The sequence below is a fragment of the Camelus bactrianus genome, chromosome 6 (assembly GCF_048773025.1).
Source record: "Camelus bactrianus isolate YW-2024 breed Bactrian camel chromosome 6, ASM4877302v1, whole genome shotgun sequence".
NCBI classification, from domain to species: Eukaryota; Metazoa; Chordata; class Mammalia; order Artiodactyla; family Camelidae; genus Camelus; species Camelus bactrianus.
Window position 1 is genome coordinate 93997846 of NC_133544.1, and position 22311 is coordinate 94020156.

General features: G+C 46.6%; 2 protein-coding genes across 5 annotated transcripts in view; one reads left to right on the top strand and one right to left on the bottom strand.

Moving 5' to 3' along the window:
• The window catches only part of CA12 (carbonic anhydrase 12), a 58462-nt gene that overhangs the window by 21769 nt on the left and 14382 nt on the right, over positions 1-22311 (top strand). For all 4 annotated transcript variants that reach the window (XM_010963468.3, XM_010963467.3, XM_010963466.3 and 1 more), the window contains exons 3-7: positions 16841-17020; positions 17862-18004; positions 20757-20852; positions 21692-21755; positions 21949-22106. In XM_010963468.3, coding sequence (XP_010961770.1) covers positions 16841-17020; positions 17862-18004; positions 20757-20852; positions 21692-21755; positions 21949-22106 — 641 coding nt within the window. The remainder of the gene's footprint in view (positions 1-16840; positions 17021-17861; positions 18005-20756; positions 20853-21691; positions 21756-21948; positions 22107-22311) is intronic.
• Positions 11561-22311, bottom strand: part of APH1B (aph-1 homolog B, gamma-secretase subunit) — a 60545-nt gene continuing 49794 nt past the window's right edge. Inside the window, exon 7 of the mRNA XM_045523002.2 lies at positions 11561-12487. The gene's annotated coding sequence lies outside the window, so the exon portion shown is untranslated. The remainder of the gene's footprint in view (positions 12488-22311) is intronic.

Here is a 22311-nt window from a genome sequence, read left to right on the forward strand (position 1 = left end):
GGGCTGCCCGAGGAGTTGATTCTTTAAAGATAAAGGGGCTAGCAGGGCAAGGAGAGTGCGTGAGTGTTTACACGCACAGGTAGGGTGCATTTTAGGGATGACGATGGCATTCCACTGCAGGCAACAGGGGTCCCGAACCAGATGAGAGTGCGGGGTGCAGTTAGAGAGTCTGGCAGTAACCTAGTGGGTGGAGTGGTGCAGGGAAAACATTCTCCCTGGGTCTGTGAGCAGAGGCTCTGACAGCTTTTGTTCCAGACTATCTTTTCAAGCATATTTATGTAACAGATCGTCTTATAAGATCGAGATGGTGTCTCCCTCCAGGGCAGAGAGCAGATCTGTTTGCTGTCCAGTAAAATAATGTCTCTCTTGGAGGCAGAGGTTGGGCAAATTTGCTAACTGCCCCCTGTAAACACTGGGGTTTGCTAAGCTGGAAGGAACGTGCATTACGCTGGGCAGTTTGCAAGTGCAGTGTTACAAGGCTCTCATTCCATAACGCTGTGGAGCTGGGGCTCGGGAAACAGGCACTAATGTCACTATGCTAGCGCTGTGTTAAACTGTCCTTTGTCTCCGACTCAGGAGTCTCGTGTCTTCAGCCCCCATGAAGCAGAGGCAGGATAACTTGTTAGGCTGGGTGAAGTCTTAGCCCCCTCCCCCCCCCCCGTTTCTGACAGATGGAAGCGGGGAGAGCGAAGGCTGGAGAGTGGGGTGGGATGATGAGGGGCTTGTGGGCTGCACCCCAGACCTTGGGATTAATCCTGAAGTTTCCAGGAGTCACTGAAGAACTTTCAGCAAAGAAATGTCTGGCTCGGGGGTGCATTCGTGTGGGGAGGGGAGGGCTGCAGGCTGAAGGCGGCTATGCATTTGAGCAGAGCTATGCCAGTAGGGGCAGATGAAGGCCAAGTTTAAAAGAAATGTATATGGTCCTTGATAGCATTTTTCCCCCTATCTGGGAGTCAATTCAGATAACCCATTGCATTTACTTGTGGCACCTCGTTAGCTCCCTCATGCCCTTGGCGTTCCTGAAGCTTGTAGACCAGATATCACACAGACTGTCTCTCCATCTGGGTTGGTCAGAGGGTTTCTCATGAGATTCACGTTGTCTGTTCTGGGCATGAAGAGCCCGGAAGTGGTGCGTCCTTCACCGGGCTCTGCATCAGGGGCATGTGAGACATCAGTTGTCCCACTGTTGGTGATAATTTTGGTCACATGGTGACGATAGTATCTTATAGCTCCAGATAGCGCTCCATTTTACTGTTACATTTCCCCTTTTATACATCATAGATGATCTGTGGAAGATACTGTGAGATTGAGTGTGAACATTTGAATATTGATTATATATTAGACGGGAGTATTGTATTAATTGTTAAATTTCCTGACTGATCATTGTTCAGAAATAATAATGACAACATACATGTACGTGTATAGAGAGAGTAACAAAGCAGATGTGGCAAAAAGTGAGCAAACTAGTGATTCTAGGTGAAGAGTATATGAGAATTCATCATGTTATTCTTAGGAATTGCCTGTGTTTAAGTTTTTTTAAGTAAACATTTTTAAAAGACACCTAAAAGAGTAAAATTATGTCTCTAGGCATAGAAATGGAGGCCAAAGAAGAGGCGAGGAAGGTGTTGACTGTGATTCCCGGCTTTGGGTGTGGTGAGCAGTACCCTAGCTGAGATGGAGAACCTCAAAGGAGGTGGAGGAGGTTTTGGAGGGAGGACGATGAGGGCACGAGATAGTGGATGTGATTATTTTTCAAATTGTTTCCCCGTCTGCCTCCCCCTCCAGCCACGTCCAATTGCAAGAAGCCATGGAGCATCCAGTGGGCATGTCCAGCAGGCGATGGGTCTGGGGCTCAGGAGGAAACCCCGGGCAGGGCAGGGGTGGTGTTGAAGCCATGGGAGGGGCAGGATCACTCCAGCGGAGTGTGAGTGAGAAAGAAAGAGCCAAGGACAAAACCACGGGGGCAGCTGACATTAAAGGGCAGACAGCTACAGAGAGTGGGGCACAACTCAAACAAAGCAATGTCCCCAGAAACCTGGAGAAGAGGGGTTCAGAAAGAGTAGGGGGACTGGGAGCGAGGGCTGCAAGAAGAAAGAGGGCTGAAGAGTCTATTTGAATTCAGTGGGATGTGGGTCTGGAAATCAGAGCCCCCGAGCAATGAGGTCTGAGCGGGAAGTGGAGATGCCGAAGTGAGCGCTGTAGACAATCCTTACAGATGCTTGGCTGCAGAGGGGAGGCAAGGAATGAGAGCAGGAGGGAAGGGGAGGTACTTGTCCTAGTAAACAGATATCGAAAGTCCACAACTAGAAGCCCTGTTCAGGGCGGCATTCAACTTAGATTCCAGGCCAGTCCCTGACCTACTGTCTATCCGCCAAATCAAACCACAGCTCCTCACCCACAGCCTCATACTTTCAGCAAAGACGAGCGCTGAGAGGGTGGATGGGGAGAGGGCGGGAGACAAGAGCAGCTTTTTGCCGGCTGGAGGCGGCAGCCACGCCGACAATGAGAAGCACCTGTGACATTTTCCAGCCTCTCCCTCTGCCAGGAAAGGAGCCTGTCACCGAGGCAGCCCTGCTCACATTATTTGCTCTCCCACCAATTTTCTGTCGGTCCCAGGGAACATTGCTTCTTCACCTTGTACAGAACATGCCTTTATTATCACGATCATTTGAAGTTTTCCCTTTCTGTTCAGAAGCTTATTACAAATCATAGCCTCGTTTGCCCCCAGACCCTCGTTTCCAGGAAACCAGGCTGTATCATCTCCAACTTCCTCTCACACCAGCTCAGTTCACAGTTAATTTTCTAAAACCTGTACAGGAGAAACTCCAATGCTTTATTTCGCTCAACAACTTATTTTACAGAAGCTACCCAGAGTCAAATATTTAACCTACAACAAAAAGCAACCCTACGAATGGAGAGACAAATTATGGTATAGCCATACAATGGAATATTCCTCAGCCACAAAAAGGAATGAAATCCTGCTACGTGCTACAACATGGATGAAGCGTGGAAACACTATGCCATGTTATACCAAGAAGCCAGACACAAATTGTATGATTCCATTGATATGAAATATCCAGCAGAGGCAAGTCCATAGCGACAGAAAGTAGATTAGGGGTTGCCAAGGGCTGAGGGGGAGAAAGGGAAGTGGGAAATGACCCCTTAGTGGGTATGGGGTTTCCTTTTGGGCAGTGAAAATGTTCTGGAATTAAACAGTGGGTTTACTTCTGTTTTAAACAGAATTATTAAACACTTCACCATGGCTGTACAACATGGTGAATACGCTAAATGTCACTAATGATAAATTTATGTTCTATATATTTTACAATAAAAATTAATTTTTAAAAAAGCAATCCTACCTGGACACGGAGAGTGGAAAGCTGCAGCTCCGACCCCAGCGCCGGCAATCTGCTGAGGGCGTTCCTCAAGTTCTTCTTAAATTTGGCTCTCGATTAGAATCACCTGGGCAGCTGTTTAAAGCCTCCTGTATCTGGACCCCACCCAAGATCAATTAAACCAGATCTCAGAGGCTGGGGCCAGGGGCAAACTTAGAAGCTCTGGGAGACTCCAAGTGTGCAGTCAGGGCTGAGAAGTACTGTGCTAGACACGTGGTTCTCCAAGTGTGGTCCCAGACCAGAAGGACCACCATCACCTGGGAGGGCACTGGTTAGAAATGCAGGTTCTGGGACTGCGCCCAAAACCTTCTGAGTCAGAAACCCTGAGCGTGGGGCCCAGAAAGCTGTGTTTTAACACACCTTCCAGGGGATTCTGATGCGCACCAAAGTCTGACACCAACTCTTCTCAGTCTAGACCACGTGACATACAGAGTGTCCCTCAACCAGTGAGTGTTTACTGAGCATCTTACATAAATTTGCTTCTGTGATAAATGTTATGAAAATACAGAAACCTGTCGGCTCTCCTTAGACATTTTTGGGGAATATATATATTTTACTGAAGTATAGTCAGTTTACAATGTTGTGTCAGTTTCTGGTGTACAGCTTAATGCTTCAGTCATACATGAACAGATAGATATTCTTTTTCATATTCTTTTTCACCGGAAGTTACTACAAGATATTGAATATTGTTCCCTGTGCTATACAGTATGAACCTGTTGTTTAGTTAGTATCCGCAAATCTCAAACTCCCAATTTATCCCTTCCCACCCACTCCTCAGACATTTAGTTGGTTAGATTCTTGGAGAGGAAGTTGTACATTAAAATGAGATGAACCTTTTTATGGCTGAACAGTATTCCATTGTATGTACCACATTTTGTTTATCCATTCATCTGTTGGTGGGCACTTGGGTTATTTACGCCTTTTGGCTATTGTGAATAATTCTGCTATGAACCTTGGTGTACATAGCACACATAGTATCTGTTTGAGTCCCTGATTTCAATTCCTTTGAGTGTATACCTAAGAGTAGAATTGCCAGATCATATGACAATTCTATGTTTAACTTTTTAAGGAATCACCAAACTGTTTTCCACAATGGCTGCACGATTTTACATTCCCACCAGGAATGTTCATTTGGGATGATGGAAAGAGTTCTGGAAATGACTGGTAATGATGGGTGCACAACAGTGTGAATAGAATTAATACCATTGGATTCACTTTTTAAAATGGTAAAAAAAAAAAAAAAAGGTAAATTTTGCTTTATGTATATTTTACCACACACACACAAAAGATGAAAGGTGTGAAATGAGCCATGAAAACAGATTTAGAAAAAGGCAGTGATGTTCCTAATGGTCAACAATGAATAAAGATGACCTTAAATGCTGTAATTGTTTCCATAATTACACACATAACAGTGCATTAAAAAGATGGTGTCTGCAGTCCTTCCTGTTCAGAGGTGGTTATCAGTCCTTGCCTGAGTCTGAAGAAAGAATATTTTTAATATTCTTTTTTTTTAGGAGGGTAGGGCCGGATGTCTGGCTCTACTGGGGACTCAGCGTGTTTACACGGACCACAATTCCTTTGTGAACCAGTCAAAGAGGAGGAAAGAGAGTCACGCGCCCTGAGCACTGCCGGGCGGTGGGCCTGGAAGGCTTCCCCATCGGGCCCAGGCTGCTAGCACCCGAGCAACTCGTCTAACTTCTTAGTGGTTTGTTGTTCAACCATGTGTTGAGCAGTCTGATGTGCCAGGCTCAGTGGGAGGAGTCAGGGATACAAGAATGAGTGAGGTGAGAGCTGAGAGCCCATTGCGATGGTTTGCAACTGTCAGCGAGCATCAGAATCACCCGCTGGGCTCGTTCAATGACAGAGGCCGGGCGCCACCCCCGGAGGGTCAGGGTCAGATTGTCTGCGGTGGGTGGGGCCCAGGAATCTGCATTGCTAACAAGCTCCCAGGTGATGATGATGGTGATGCTTCTCCAGGGACTACGCTTTGAGAACCACTGGTCTACGGGGGTGTAAAGATGTGAAACATTATTTTTCTAACTGTAGGAACGAGAAATGTAAATGGCTCCACGGGAGCACTGAGGAGGGGGAACACTTGATCCTGCCTTAGGGGGTAAGAGGGGCAGGGAGATGGTGTTTCTAGGAGATGGGAAGCAGCTTGCTGTGTCTCAGCATTGCTGCAAAAGAAAAGGAGAGGGGAGAGCAGGCTCAGAGAAGCCCAGAGAGGTGGGCAGGGCTTCCCCGCAACAGACACACTCTAAGGCAACGGAACCTAAGAGGGGGCAGAGACTCAGGAGAAGAAGTGAGTAGCGGTCACCAGTTACCTTTGGCAGCCTGGAAGCCCCAGCCTCCTCCCTCTAGAAGCCTTCCCTCCAGAAGGAGCCTGCCAGATGCCTGGACACCAAAGTGTAAATGACTCCAAAGCCTTTCCTCCTAACCTACACTGATACCCCCGCCCCCAACCTCAGCAATACTGGACAGATTATCAGAGAGGGAGGGGCCCTCTAGACACGGCAAGGCGGAGGGCAAGGCCTTCCCAGGGCTGGCAGAGGGCTGGCTCGGCGGTCCCGCCTAGCGGCTCGCCTCTCCTCACCTGCAGCCTGCATTACTGGCCCCACTGCCATGGCTAAACCTGAAAGGATGCCAAAGGGTGGCCTGGGAGGACTTCACTCAGTCCCAGTCTCCTCCCTCCCAAGCTGATCCAAACAAAAGTTGAAATAATAAAGAGAAAAATTCAATATCAAGTGTGGATTAGAGCATCTTCAGTCAGCGTTTCTATTTCTACCGATCTGTAACATAAAATCCAAGGAAGACAAATGGGCCTGCCGTGGCAGTCCAGCTTTAAGCTTTGTAAATAATGAGCCCCCGACCCTTGAGCCCCTGCTCTCTGCCCTGTCTCTGATTCACCTGTACATTAACAAAGAAAAAGCTTCAGTGCCAGTTTGGCCCCTTGGCCTCTGTTTATAATAAAATCATAAAACTTCATCCATCAATCATTAACCCACACCCCCGCTAGCCTCCTTCCCTGCTAAGCAGGATCTCGGGCTTTGAGGCCATGCTTCTCCACTTGATGGGCGAGAAAACAGGCAGAGTCAGCAGAACGCGGCCTTCGGCTCAGGGGGCGAGAATCCAGCCAAGGTAGATGCTGTGGGAACCCCTTACTGCCAACAGGCTGAACCCACTGGACTTTTATAAGAAGCCATGTATCTTCTAATCAGAAGTGAACTGCAGGGGCTGTAAAGTATATATTTTACATATTTTTAAATGTGATTGCTACATCTTAACAATATCCTGGGAATGTGTGGTACTGAGGATTTAGAGAGGACACAAAGGCCGCCTTCCCTTCTGAATGGGGTCCTATGGCTTATTCGTGTTCTCTGTGGTTCCAGCCAAAGGACCACGGAGGATGGGTGACCCCCAGGGAGAGGTGGGCGCCAGCCCCCCAAAAAGGAGGACCTTTTAATGAACAGAGGAGTGTACCTGAGCCCGTGCTGAATGACTCCCACTCAGCCTTGCCACAGGGCATCACCTAGCCTGGCCAAGGGGAAGCCAGATGACACCTAGGTTCTTTCTGAGTCTTTACGGCACACACACGCGTGCGCACACACACACACACACACACACACCCAAAAGCTCTCTGCTGCTGCAGGCCTCTGAGTGCTCTGTGCCGGCCCCTTGGAGTGCCCTTCCTCAGCTTTGACTCAGGTGGCCTCAATCTCATTCTTTAAGTCTCAACTTCAATGGCACCTCCTCTGAGAAGCCTGCCTGCACCACCTGGTCCACAGTGGTCCCTCCGTTTTTCTCCATCACAGCCCTTGTTTATCTCCTTCATAGCACTGGCTGCAGACTGTATTTATTTTACATATGTATTGATTTGCTTATTTGTAGTTATGATCAGTCTTTTCCACTGAGATGTAAGCTCTGTGGTTCCAGAGACCAGATCTGTTGTGTTCTCCATTGTATCTTCGACACCTAATACAGTGCCTGGCCCATGGTAGGCACGTTTGTTGAAGAAATGAATGAATTAACTTCAAAATTAAATAGCATTCAACAATGAGTTTCTACTGTATAGCACTGGGAACTATATTCAATATCTTGTAGTAACCTATAACAAAAAAATACGAAAAGGAATATACATATGTATCTGTATGACTGAAGCATTATGCCATACACCAGAAACTGACACAACATTGTAAACTGACTATACTTCGATTTAAAAAAAATTCACTTATGAGTGAGTTGTATTCCATTGCGTATATATGCCATATCTTCTTTATCCATTCATCTATTGATGTGCACTTGGGATGCTTCCATACCTTGGCAATTATAAATAATGTTGCTGTTAATAAAAAAAATTCACAATGAAGAAAATTAAATAGCAGTCTAAGGAGGCTATTTAGTGATTTCCTCCTTTATTCAACATTTGAATACTCATTTTTTTAAATTGCAAACATAATCTATTTGATTAAATGTGTATTCAAAGTTGATACACAAGCTGTGATCATTTTCGTATCAATATACATGCCCAGATAAGGGATATTTTTATTATAGACAGATCCCCTTACAAAACAAACTGTGGGGATTAATCAGAAATTTGATCGTACTAAAATTTTGACTGTTGGATGAAAAAAGGATGTGTCAGCATCTAGAATGTGTAAACCTTGATCTGACTGCATTTTGGTAGCCAGTCCAAAGAGACGTGCCCTGGAGACAGTGTCCCAGGACCAGCTGCCCAGGTGGCTGACCGCCTGAGTGTTCACACGGACACTAAGGGGTCTACCCCAGGCGTGTGGCTACCATGACTGTCAGGGTTGCCAGGTAGGTCTGAGGGACCCAAAAGACAAACCTCAAAACAGGATAATAATGAATGAACTTTTTTTTGGTCCAGACTCATCAATATAGTCCAAGTTACAAACAATATTTATCTTCATTAAAATTGTTGTGATTCTTAAGCACACAGGATGCAGTTAGTGAGAAAGTGTGGTCAGTGAGAAACAGTAATCAAACAGAACCAGGCTTTGCATAGTCTTGCCTTCTAAGGAGCTCTATATGCCTTTATTATTACAATATATGCTGTAATTTACATAACCTGAATGTATAAGAAATGACTCAGCCCATAAATTTTTTACTTACCCTTATGCCATGTCTGCAAACAGGTTATAAAATAATAAAATTATTCCTCATTTACTTGCATAAATTGCTGTTTGCCCAAGGCAGTAGTGAATCTGTACATACGTATGTAAATACACCCATGTTGGAGAGATATAAAAGGAGGGCCCATAGATAAAAAGACAATTATGGGAAATATTAACCAGTCATGATACATGGATCTTATCTGGACCCTGATTCAAACAAACTGTTACATAAACTTGTGAGAAAATTGGAGGAATCTGAACAGGCACTGGATATTTGATGACATCAAGAAATTATTGTTAAGAGTTTTTAGATGTGAAGATGATATTGTGGTTATTTGTAAAGAGTTCTTACCTTTAGTTATATATAAGCATCCATAGATTTTCTTCAAAGTAATCCAGCAGAGTGGGAATGGATGGAGTCGGGGCATGGATGAAACTAAATTAGTCATGAATAGCTGGGTACGTGGGGGCATTATATTATACTCTTTATTTTTGTACTTACTTTGAAACTTTCTGTAATTAAACTTTAAAACAAGACACAAGGTGTATTCACCTCACACCAGTCGGAATGGCCATCGTTAAAAAATCCACAAATGATAAATGCTAGAGAGGGTGTACAGACAAGAGAACCCTCCCACACTACTGGTGGGAATGTAGTTTGGTGCAGCCATTATGGAAAACAGTATGGAGATTCCTGAAAAAACTAAAAATAAGACTTACCATGTAATTCAGCAACCTCACTCCTGAGCATATATCTGAGGGAACTCTAATTTGAAAAGATACATGCACCCCAATGTTCACAGCAGCACTATATACAATAGCCAAGACATGGAAGCAACCTAAATGTGCATTGACAGATGATTGGATAAAGAAGCTGTGGCACACACACACACACACACACACACACACACACACACACACACACAGGAATACTACTCAGCCAGAAAAAAGAATAAAATAATGCCATTTGCAGCAATGTGGATGGACCTAGGGATCATCATTCTAAGTGAAGTAAGCCAGAAAGAGAAAGAAAAATACCATATGATATTACTCACGTGGAATCTAAAAAATGACACAAATGAACTTATTTATAAAACAGAGAGACTCACAGACCTAGAAAACAAACTTACGGTTACCAGGGGGGAGGGGTAGAAGGAATAAACTGGGAGTTCAAGATTTGCTGATACAAACTACTATATATAAAATAGATAAACAACAACTTTCTACTGTATAGCACAGGGAAATATAGCCAATATCTTGCAGTAACTTATAATGGAAAAGAATATGAAAAGGAATATATGTATGTACATGTATGACTAAAACATTATGCTGTACATCAAAAACTGACACATTTTAAACCGACTATACTTCAATTAAAAAAAAAGATACAAGGTGTATTAAGAAAATAGGCAAATATAAGTTCATTTGTTAAAAATCACACTGACATTTTTAGGCTCATGGGTGTACCCTGGCTGTGTGCATCTCAGACAGCCTGTCTTCCCATGGCCAATCCTCTTTGATCACATTTGCAGGCCTGCTGAGTTCCAGGATTTCTGACTGGGTGTTTCACTCGATGGGTTTCCTTTCCAGGAAGGCTTCAGCAGTCTTGTCTGATCCAGTCATCAAACATTTACTGAATGCCACCTTCAGCCCAGAGCGAATTCCTATCTCTGCTGGCCGGGTCCTCGCCTCCCCGCCCCGCCTGGGGCCACACCCCATGCACCAGCCCCTCCTTCTCCTGGAATCATCCTTTCTCTCCTCTCCCCTTTCCTCCTGCATGGAAGTGTGCTCAAGTCTCTCCATTAAAAAACAGAAAATAGTTCTGTCACTTCATCTTCCTAAAACCACCACCACACACGTGCGCGCACACACATGCACATGCACGCATACACACGCAATGCGCACATACATACACATGCAGAAGCGCGCGCGCACTCTTCTCTCATCTCCTTATGCTTAGATTTCTGAAATGAGCTTAAGAAACCCTCCAAATCAATTCATTAAGTGTTTAGTAAGTACCACTATGTGCTCAGACATGAGGGAGGAATGTGACAAAAAGTTCTTGTCTTCCAAAGCCCTTCTAAACTTGCAGACAGAGTTCTGGTCTGGAGCAAGTTTATGATGACAGTCACAGGTGAGGTGGTTAAATGACAAATCAAGGCACTGTGGGAAGCTGGAGAGGCAAGCCTTGGAGTTCAAGGCAGGCGGAAAGCTGGTAGCTTTCCCAGGACTGGAGCTGGACTTTGAAGGTAAAAAAGATTTGGGAAGGTGAAGAGGAAAGAAGAAGGCATTTTAAGCAAAATTTTAGCCTAAGAGCATCTGTGAAAGTTGGTGGGCACAGCCTGCCCTGAGGATGGGGGAGCCGGCCTGACCAGGGGGGTGAATCGGGGAGGGTGTGAGGGCTTTTGAAGGCCTTGACAGGCGGATGCTGTGGAAGATGGCTGTGGCTTTGCTTTGTTGTATTGGGGGGGGGGGTGCGGCAGGGGGCCAGGCAAGGCATGCTATGGAGAAAGGATGGGTGGTGTCACGGGAGCCGGCCTACTCCTGGTTAAATCTGATTGCAACAAGAAAGGGGCCTGGCAGGCAATAGGAAAGGCTGGGGCAGGGACCCTTGGGGAGCCTCTGCACTGTGATATGGGGAGGGCCAACCCAGGGTGGTGGTGGTGATGGAAACTTGAGGCTCAATGATCCACCCTGAGGGCAAAGGATGGACTGAGCTGGGCTGGCTTGGAGATTTTGAGCCTTGGGAGAGTGGGGCCAGTTACACCTAGAGAAAACTCTAACTTGAAAAGACATCTGCACCCCATGTTCATAGAAGCACTGTTTACAGTAAACAAGACATGGAAGCAACCTAAATGTCTATGGACAGATGACTGGATAAAGAAGTTGTGGTATATTTGCACAATGGAATACCACTCAGCCATAGAGAAAGAATAGAATAATGCCATTTGTGCAACATGGATGGACCTGGAGATTGTCAGACTAAGTGAAGCCAGAAAGAGAAAGAAAAATACCACACGATGTGGAATCTAAAAGGACACAAATGAACATTTATAAAACAGAAACAGACTCACAGACATAGAAAACAAACTATGGTTACCAAAGGGGAAGGGGGTTGGGGGTGAGGGATAAATTAGGAGTTTGGGATTAACATACACGCTGCTATATATAAAAGAGATGAACAACAAGGTCCTACTGTAGAGCACAGGGAACTATATCCAATATCTTCTAATAACCTATAATGGAAAAGAATCTGAAAAGGAATATATATATACATGTATAACTGAATCACTTTGCTATACACTTGAAATTAATACAATATTGGGAATCAACTATATTTAGATAAAAAAAATTTTTTAAAGATTTTAAAAAGAGTGGGGCCAGTTGTCCTCCGACGAGGCTTAGCCTCCCACCTCCCAGACTGAGATCTAGTCCATAACACAGCAACCAACTGCACCCTGCGGACCTTCTCTGAATCCTGAATTTCACAAATAACCATTAAAAAGACATGAGATAATTGGAAAAATCTGAATTCTGACTGGATTTGATACTATTAGGGACTTGTTAACTTTTTAAGTGTGGTAATGGTAACGTGCTTTTGTTTTAAGGGTCCTTATGATTTAGAGACATACTGAAATATATACAGATGAAGTATATCCGGATTTGTTACAGAATTATCCAGGGACGGGGGAGAGTGGGTGCGGCAGAGATGAAGCCGGGTTGGCTGTGAACTGTTAGTTAGCAAAGCTGGGGGACGTGGGGTTCATTTTGCTCTTTTCTCTACCTTTGCGTGCATTAGACATTTTCCCCGAAAAAGTCAAGTCCTCAGGTAGCGTCAGTCTTGCACTCTTGGGTCTCAGTGATGCCCAGTTGGAAGTCACGAGAGGCATTCTGAACTGTGCCATGTTCGTCTCTTGTTACAATTCAAAACAGAAATTTGGTCCACTCCTGTTTTGCCTAAAACAGAGAAATTCATGAACTGGAAAGAAATAATGCCTTGATTTTAGTTGGAAAAACAAACTAGAAGATAAACATGATCTCTTTTATCATGATTGTGGGAGGGAGCCAATCCACAGAAAAGGCAAAGTCATAACTCAAGAGAAAAGTCACATTTTCACTGTAGCTGGAAATAAATGCTTCTTCAGAAAGAGTCCGTCCCAGGAGAGGTTTTCTGGCATCAGAGCACTTGGCTTAAGTGTGAAAGCAGAGAATGAGTTGGAAAAAAGTTACAGCCTGGGTTGTAGCCGCCAGTGAGAGGGCAGTGTCATCGCAGCATCGAGCCCCATGTTGCCCACGCAGAGGATGGGGGGCAGAGAGGAGCCCGTGGCCGACACCCCTGATCTGGGGCATCCTGGTGCCCACACATATGGCACCTCTCTCCCTCACTCACAAGCCACAGAGACAGGTGGCTGCCCTGACAATGTCTCCAGCCGTGCAAGAAGGGGACACAGCCATCACACGCTGGTGGACGGGCCCGTGAAGGGCAGTGGAGCCCCCTATAGGCAGGCTGTCCCCCGGGACTACAGGCCAGCCACTGGATTTCTTTTGCAATGAGTGGTCCCAAACAGAACAAAACCTCCTGCAGGGATGCTGGAGAGCTCGGAGGGTCGATTTTGAACTTGAGCAAGGGACATCATTTTTCTTTTCTTTTTTGATAGGAGAAAACAAAAATCACGTGAGGGAATAGAGAGATGAGGGGGATTAACTGAGGTGTGCCTCCCTGGAGAGGAAACGAGCCCACAGTTAGCAGGAGAACCCAGCGCAGTAAACGTGTGAGGGCCTGCTCCCTGCCAGGCACGGTGGGCAAAGCAGGGATGAATGAGACGTGGTCTTTGCCTTCAAGGAGATGATGGGAGAGGGAGGATACAGGCTGCACAAAATCTCCGGGATAAACACTGAAACAGGAGGCATGGAAGTCCCGTGACCAAGGCAAGTAACTCTGTAAATAAGTCCAAATCCATCTTAGGGCAAATCACTTAATCTCAATTTTGCATCTACAAAATGGGGCAATTCTTGCCTTGACCCCGCAGAGTTGTAGAGTTGTAAGGACACAAACTCCTAAAGTAGTAATAGTGATAGTAATGAGGAGGAGGAGGAGGAAGATGGCGCCCCCGGTGGTCGGCGGCCAGGACAGGCAGCAGGCTCCGGATGCCCTGGGCGGCCCACTCTCCCGCCAGCTGGTTCCCACTGGGCACCCCGGCGCATGCCCAGGAGCTGCCCCGGCATGAGTGATTCTCTCCAACTCCTTCCAGCTCACCTGATGCAGAGGTGAAAATGCTTGTCCTGGGACTCTTAATAAATCTGAGTTTGAAAGTTGGAAGGGTTCTTCCAGAACATAGTGTCCAACCCTTCCTTTTTTTTTTTTTGCTAAGGGCAAAGGAGACCCGGGCAGGGAATGTGGCCTGCCTGAGGTCACTCACGGAGGTGGTGGTGGGACGGCTGGTGCCCGCATCTGGGGCCCCGGGCTCTCGGGTCCGATACAGCTGCTTCCCTTTGCTAGGAAGGTTTTACCACCTCTGATCTGTTTGCTTTTTGTATCGTTAATCTTTCCTGCTCCCAAATACCTAATCTGACCAACTTCCAAGAAAGAGTATTTAGGACAAAAGAGAAAAAGAAAAATTCCTTCTGATAACCTTTTCCCAAGCTCTCTGTTCTTTAGAGTCTTTCATTCTTTGGGGAAAAGTTTACTAAATGCCGATCATGTGTGTGACCCTTATCACCACGTGGGCTCACAGAGATGAAAATGGGATGTCCCAGGCCCCTCTTCATGAAACCTTTTGGAACCCATGCTTTGGGAAAAGAAAACTCTTCTTGCTCAATTCCCTTTAGCCTTGTGTGCAAGGGGAACTCTCCTCTTGGTCACCCCTCTTCGCTTCCTGAGGTTTTCCATTCGCACCTGACTGGCAGCCTCTGCCACCCTGGCTGCGGGCCGAGGCAGTGTTGTGAGTTGAGAAAATGCTGACAGCCTCACTGTGGAAGTCTTCCCACCTGGCAGCTGTGCCTCTTCCAGACCCTCCGGGTTTGCATGGTACCTTCTGCCTGCTTCACCTCTGCTCCCTGCTGTCTCTAAGGAATTCAGTTTTGCCCCCTCAGCTAAGTGACTGTCCTACTCCAGTTTGTCCCCTGGAGTGACTGCTTGGGTGTCCTCCAGCTTCCCTCTCCCCCGGATGCCGTCTTGGTGTAATGAGTTTAGTTGTCTTGGGCCCAGGGCTTTGAGGCCGTGGAAATAAAAACAATATAGTTCAGTGGAAACCCTGACATGGGGGAGTTGAGAAAATTGGTGTCCAGGGAGGGGTTGGACCGGAGATTTGGAAATTCCCTTTAAGCTCCAACATTTCTGAAAAGGTATAGCCAAGGGAACAAAGCAGGGGAGGGATAAATTGAGAGGTTGGGATTTGCAGATACTAACTACTATAGATAAAACAGACGAACAACGAAGTCCTCCTATATAGCATAGGGAACTATATTTAAAATCTTATAGTTAACCTATAATGACAGAGAATCTGTCTGTGTGTGTGTGTGTGTGTGTGTGTGCGCGCGCGCACGCAACTGCATCCCCATGCTGTACACCAGAAACTAACACAACATTGTAAATCGACTATACTTCAACTTTTTTAAAAAAGGGATATCCAAAGGTTGACAGCCTGAAAAATCAGTAGGGTTCTACTGTGTGTGTCCAGACCTAGGACCAGCTCCTCACAGCATTTTAAATGAATGTGGGCACCAAGTTTTGCCTCTGACTCTCGCGACTCTCAGGTGAGGTCCCCTAGTTAGAGAACAGGGTGCAGGGAATGGGGATTCCGGGGAGTCAGTGCACACAACACACACTCTTGTGAAACAGTGCTGTGGGCTGCGGGAGGGCGCCTGGAAAAAGTGGGGTTCCTTCCCCCTGCTCCAGTCAACACCTCTCCTCCTGTTGAAATGCTGATGAATGAAGTCCAGGTGGCAAACCTTGGTTCCTAACTCCAAGAGAGCCCACAGGGCACCATGCTCTACTCTAACAAGCCACAACAGGCCAATTATTTGCTTTTCTGGAGAAACCTCAGCTTGAAAATCCATTTAATTACCATGGGAGATAATCTTTTAAACATAGCTTTACATTCTTTGAAGACTTTTCCCTGTGGGAGTAAGAAAGTTCATCCGAACACAGGAATGGATTGTTTATTTTCATTTCCAGAGGAAGGACTATTACCTGGTAGTTAGCAAGAAGCCTGAGCCCTGGAGGATTTTTTTTTTTAAGACGGCTCCTCCTCACTGCTAGTTTGTCAATTAGATTGTAATGATTCATTTGTAATATTGTCATACTTTCCCCCAGCATAAACACTGCATTTAGATCTCTGACTCTGGGGCTGTAATTAGTTGATATTTTTCAAGCATCCCTATCAGGTTGGGGGATCTATACCTACCCTAAATGAAGGTATTCAGAGTCAATGTCTTTAAGGCTTTCCTGTCAGGAAGATCTTATCTGTAAACCACCAGCCTCAAAGACCCACCTGGAGCTGCAGTCAGTCAGACACAATTTTTCCAATGTGGGACGTCCCAGCGGATTAATTAAATTCTTCCCCACCAGGAGAGGGAAGAGGGGAGAGCAATATATAGGGGAAGGGGGCAAAAGGTGCAAACTGTTAGGTATAAAATAAGCTACAAGGATATATTGTACAACACAAGGAATATAGCCCATATTTTATAATAACTATAAATGGAGCATAACCTTTAAAAGTTATAAATCATTATATAATATTGTATACAACTATATTTCAATTTTAAAAAGTACCAAAGGAAAGAGAGCCGTAGGTTTTATACTGAGCTTGAACATCATAATAAAACAAAGTTTTCCTTAGCCTCTGAAAAAAAATGTTTTGTAATTAAAAAAAAATTCTTTCCCACTAGCATGCAAGTTTGGGCAAGCCAGGACACTATTGTTGGGGGCGATCTGGCAGCCCCAAGACCCAGAGAAATACCTGCTCGTGTAGGTGTTGTGTAAACAGGTACTAAATTGCTGAAAGGCACGGGTTCTTCACGTAGAGTGGGTGTGCACTGGGCGAAATACGAACGTACAGTATAAAGCAGAGTCCCTGCCATGGGGCCGCTCTGGCCCTCCTACCCCCACATCACTTCAAGAGCAAATGGTCTGGAGGCCTTTGCGTGACCTGATTCTGTAGGCTGAGATCTTTGGGCCCTGCAGAATATACCTCTGGGGATGAAGAACAGAACAGAAAAGGAGTAACTGTATTGCACACAGAATTAGAGGGGAGGAAGAAACTTTGGTGGAAACCTGATAAAGTCATGGACTTGAATCTCCCCTTCCAGGTCCCGACGGGGAGAAGAACTGGTCCAAGAACTACCCGTCGTGCGGGGGCCTGCTGCAGTCCCCCATAGACCTGCACGGCGACATCCTCCAGTACAACGCCAGCCTTGGGCCCCTCGCCTTCCAGGGCTACAACGCGTCTGCCAACCAGCCGTTCATCCTGACCAACAATGGCCATTCAGGTGGGGGAGAGACCTCTGAGAGCTGCCAGGGTGTCTGAGCTCCCCTCAGCGCCCCAGCCTCCGCCGTCTGCTGGGAGCGCAGGGGGCGCGGCTGAGGCCCCCAGGAAGGGGCACAAGGGGGGCCCTCGAGGGGTGCTCAGACCACTCTCTCCGGGGATGCTCACTGCAGGCCCTGGGCTCAGGCGGTCATGCCAGGGGAGTACATCTCAGAAGAAGCACACCTCTTGCGATGGGAGAGGGGACAGACCTGAGCCCCTTGGCCCATCGGATGTGGTGCGGGAGTGGATTCTGGGGCATCATGAATGACTCAAGGGGCCACACCGTTCATTGGGGGGCTTGCCCAGGCTGTGGGGCCACATCAACCTGAATTTGAATCCTGGTTTGACCACTTAGGAGTCATGAGATCCTGGATAAGAATTTTAACCTCCTTGAGGTTTCCCCTGGAAAATGGGCACACTGATGGGTACTGTGAAGACAGATGATGTATACTGGGATCCAGAACAGAGTAGATGCTTGGCAGACACTTCATTACAGCTTCACTTTACAGCCAAGCGTGTAATATATGGATATGTAAATAAACATTCATCCATTGGTCTATATTAGTTCCTGCCATCACTGGTTCCAAGGGGAACCAAGAAGGTGCTGGAATTGCTTTAGTGAAAGGGGGATATTCTTAGGGAAAGAGCCCAGGTTTCCGACCTGCAGGCTGCATCTCCCTGGTCCCCACCTCGCTGCATCCACCTGCCCCCTGTGGGCCCTGGGCAGGTGATGCCTGCTTGACTGCTCTCAGGCATCACTCAGCTGGCCAGGGACCTGAAGACTGCCTTTCTGCACCCTGCAGTGAAGCTGAAATTGCCCAAGGACATGCAAATCCAGGGCCTCGGGGCCCGCTACAACGCCTCACAGCTGCACCTGCACTGGGGGGACCGGAACGACCCCCACGGCTCCGAGCACACTATTGGTGGGAAGCACTTTGCCGCCGAGGTGAGTGGGGTGGCCCGGCTTGCCGAGGCTCCCCGGCGGTGGGTGGTCTGGTGTCCTTCCCCTTGGCTGGTGTGCAGATAAGATCAGGGCATGGGGCGGGGTGGTGTCTTCTGTGTGTCCTGGTCCCCTTCCTCCCCTGGACGTGCTGAGTTTATGTCCTTACTGAGTGATGCTGCTCCAAAGGCAGAGCTCGCAGGGTGGCACAGTGGGACACACACTCCCCATTTCTAGACGTCACCCTTCTGCCTGCGCAGATTAACATCCCACCAAGCTTGCCTGGCTGGCCCATCCCACTGCCGGATCATACTGGGCTAATGGCTCCCCTGAATCCTCAGTCTCTCCACACACCATGCTGTTTGCATAGGTATTTCCCACCCCATCTTTCCTTTCCCTGGGCATGGGTTACGCTTGGAACTTAGGGATCTGGGTCCAGGGTCACTCTTCTACTTGGCCGCAAACCAAGGGATGACAGCATTATAACACCTAAGGTGCTATGGCAAATACCAAAGGAGACAGGAAGAGGAGCAGAGCTTTGTCCCTGCACTGTAAGTGTGCAGTGGCAGGCAGGGGTTCAACTGCTCCATTTCAGAGCTCCCAAGGGACTGAACTTGGTGGGGGGTGGTTTTAAACATTTACAGGGCAATAAATACAAGGAGATAGATGCTGCTGATCAGCCAGCGGAGCCCATGGTAAATAATGACATGACCATTCTCCGCTGTTCTTAACTGATAATTGCTTAATGTCTCAGGCTAATTAGAGGTCGAGTTACCAGTGAGGAGGGGCGATCATCCTGGCCTGGTAGGATGGCCCTACTGGGGGTACACATATTTCAGACAGCAGGACCCTCTCTGAACCTCCAAGTCTACAATTCCTTTCAGCCTAACTGCAATGAGGTGGCCTCTATTTCCCCATGAGGAGTAAAGGAGTTAGGGTGTGGAGGCTGAGAGGGTTTGGACATTTAAAAATATTTCTAGTTATTGTATTTTCTGCTATTAAACCACATCATCAGACCCAGAGCTTGGTGACGAAGGACTGCAAATGTCAATAATATAGCAAATACATCAAGGTGGCCCTAGTGTCAGATGCTCTGTGGAGGATGCTGGAAAGGGTAGCAGTTCCTCTGGATTGAGTCTATATATGAAGACTCCCTTAATCCTCTCAGGAAGGAATTCCCTTCTGGTTGTGTTAGTCTTCCTCTTGACTTCATCTGAACACAGTGAGAAAGGTGCTAAAAGAGAACACCAGCTCAAAGGTCAGCTATAAAAAGAAATGAGGTTCTAGGACTTTTGGGGTTTTAGCCACATAGACTTCTGCACCATCTCTCAAAGCACGTCAGTGCCAGGCCAAGATGGTGTGTGGCCACGCGGCAGGCTACATCCTTTGGGGAGAAGGACGCTGTAGTAGGAGCCCCTAAGAAACCCTTAACAGAGGACCGTTTAAAAGAAGAAACGATTTGATACAATTTGTAAAAATTAGAAGGGGCCACTTGAAAAGTAGGAAACACTGACCTGTATTCATTAAAATATGCTTGAATTCTATTTATAACCACATAAGATGGAAAAAGAGATTAATGAAGAAAAACAAGAGACAAAAAACTCAATGTGTCATAGTCCCAAGAAGCAAAGAATCAACAAAAATACATGTGATTTTATATATATATATGTGTATATGTATGTATGTATATGTATATTTATCTACCAATATAGTGTTTTGGAGGACAGGTAATACATTTTACATACATATCATATATATAATATATATATAAATAATATATATAATATATAAAATAATATATATAAAATATATTTTTTAGGATTAAAAAATTAGGTTAAATATTGTTAGAGTTTGTCATAAGAATGTTTTAATGCTTACCTATACATTTTTTTTAATTTTTAAGACTTTTTTTTAAAGCATTTTAGGTTCACAGCAAAATTGAGAGGAAGGAACAGAGATTTCCCGTGTACCCTTTGCCCCAACACATGTATAGCCTCCCTCATTCTCAACATCACTCATCAGAGTTTACCTAGACTTTTAAACCCAAAAATTCCTCCAAAACTTCTCTTTTCCTCACTTTAATAATGAGAAGTAATTTCTGCTTTGGGGGAAAAAAATGAGTTTAGAATGGTGTTTTGAAAAAGTAAAAGTCTACATTTTTTGGTTTGGGGGTCTCAAAATACGACTGATAAAACCTTTATAAAAGCCATGTAGTGATTTTTTCCACCTGAGAGATAAGTAGGTTCCCCACTCTGGGTACAGTTACAATTAAGTCACAGTTGGAGGCTCACTGCCCCAGCCCCCAGGGCTTCCAGACCAAGTACAGAGTGGCCAGGCTGAGGAAGCAAGCCACATGGGGCCATTTTGCCCCAGGCTCCAGGATAAGTACGAGAAATCAGAAGGGAGCAGTGCTCCAGAGTATCCAGGCTTTCTCACGGCTAGTACAGAAACCCATGTGTTCATTCATTCACTCAGTATCTGCTGTGTGCCTGGTCCTTTTCAAGGACCATAGCAGATACTGGGATACAATGAGAGAATAAGACGGATCGACTGCCCGAGGGGAGTTTGCAGCCTAGAGGACTGAGAGAGCAGGGAGAACTGGGGAGGCCGTGAGCCAGGGGTCTGAGAGGCCCAATCCAGCTGGGGGTGGGGGTGGTCTGTCCTTCCCATTGGACTCCAGTCTCCTGCAAAAGAGAAAGTTTCCCCCGAGTTGCTCTCCCCCGATGGACAGCAACTCACCTCATCTTTCCCACGGCAGCTGCATATTGTCTATTACAACTCAGACCTGTACCCCAACGCCAGCATCGCCAGTGACAAGCCAGAAGGCCTCGCTGTCCTAGCTGTTCTCATAGAGGTAAGAGATGTTGACAAGGGTCTTATGTGACATTTGAGGTCAGGGTAATATCAGACTCGACCTCTGGTTCCATGCACACCTGTGTGTTGGATGTGCATGGCTCACTTCCGTTTCAGCTCTGTCTTGTCTCTAGCACAGGGGTTATTCCCCATAGGGTTCCTTCCCTCTTAGCCAGGAGCCAGCACTTTCTGTGGCTCCATAGTAGAAATGGGCATGTCCTATGTGACACTGGAAAAATTAGTCCTAGTCCCCAGCCCCACTGCATAAACATGGAATCGCCCAGTTGAATAGGACCTGGCTGGGGGGTGGGATCATTCACTGCTGTCCCATCAGATGCCTGAACTCTTTCTTGATACAATTCCCAGCATCCACGCTCCATCCTTTATATAGATCCCAGAATGAGTTCTTTCCTTAATTCCAGAAAATGGACATATCTCCTGATTCGCTTGCATTTTTCCCCAATGAAACAGCATGTACACCATTTCTCAACGTACTTACTTGCCTGTCTTGGCCTGCATGAACTCAAGCTCCCTTAAGTTCTGGTTAGAGAACATGCTAGGTGTGGCCTTCAGGCTCATAGCCGGATAATTAGGAGCACTGAAGCCTTCAGCTGCAAATAGGACATCCTGAGATGCAAGAGGGCCTTCCCTCTTCCCATGACAACCACCCCCTAACAGCCTAGTAGTCCATCATACTTGTCCCGGGAAAGTGTACCCTCTGGAGAGGACCTCACAGTGCTAACCCCACACCGACAGCAGAGCCCTTCCATCAGGAGTTGTCGAGCCAGGCTCAGCCTATGGAATTCTGTCCCCATTCAACCTGCTCCATCTCTGTTGCAGATGGGCTCCTCCAATCCATCATATGACAAGATCTTCAGTCACCTTCCAGATGTAAAGTACAAAGGTGAGGGCTCCTTGGATGCTCATTTGCCCTTGTATGAGCTGAAGAGCAATGCACAGAGGGGCACTGTGACCAGGCCCTTGAATCAGATGGCTCAGAACAGGGCTAGCTCACGTTTCCAGGCTCAGTCATATGCTCAGCTGCACCTCTGCTCTGGGGAGCAAGGCAACATCACCTCCCCAACGTGTGTCCCCAGGCCAAGAGGTGCACATCCCGGGTTTCAGCATTGAGGAGCTGCTGCCGGAGAGGCCTGAGCAGTACTACCGCTACAAAGGGTCCCTGACCACACCGCCTTGCCACCCCTCCGTGCTCTGGACAGTCTTCCGGAACCCTGTGCAAGTTTCCCGGGCTCAGGTAACTGTCCTGCTCTTCCTTGGCACAGACCACATGGTACCTCGGACCCTCCCATCACTCGAATCATCACAATCAATGGCTTGAGTTTCTCACTTAGAGTTTCATTGGCAGCTGTTCAAAGCCTCTCCAGCCTGGAAGCGCTGCAGACGTTACAGGCTGAGCTTCAAAGGCGGAGCCATCAAGTCAAATGGGGAAAATGAATCTA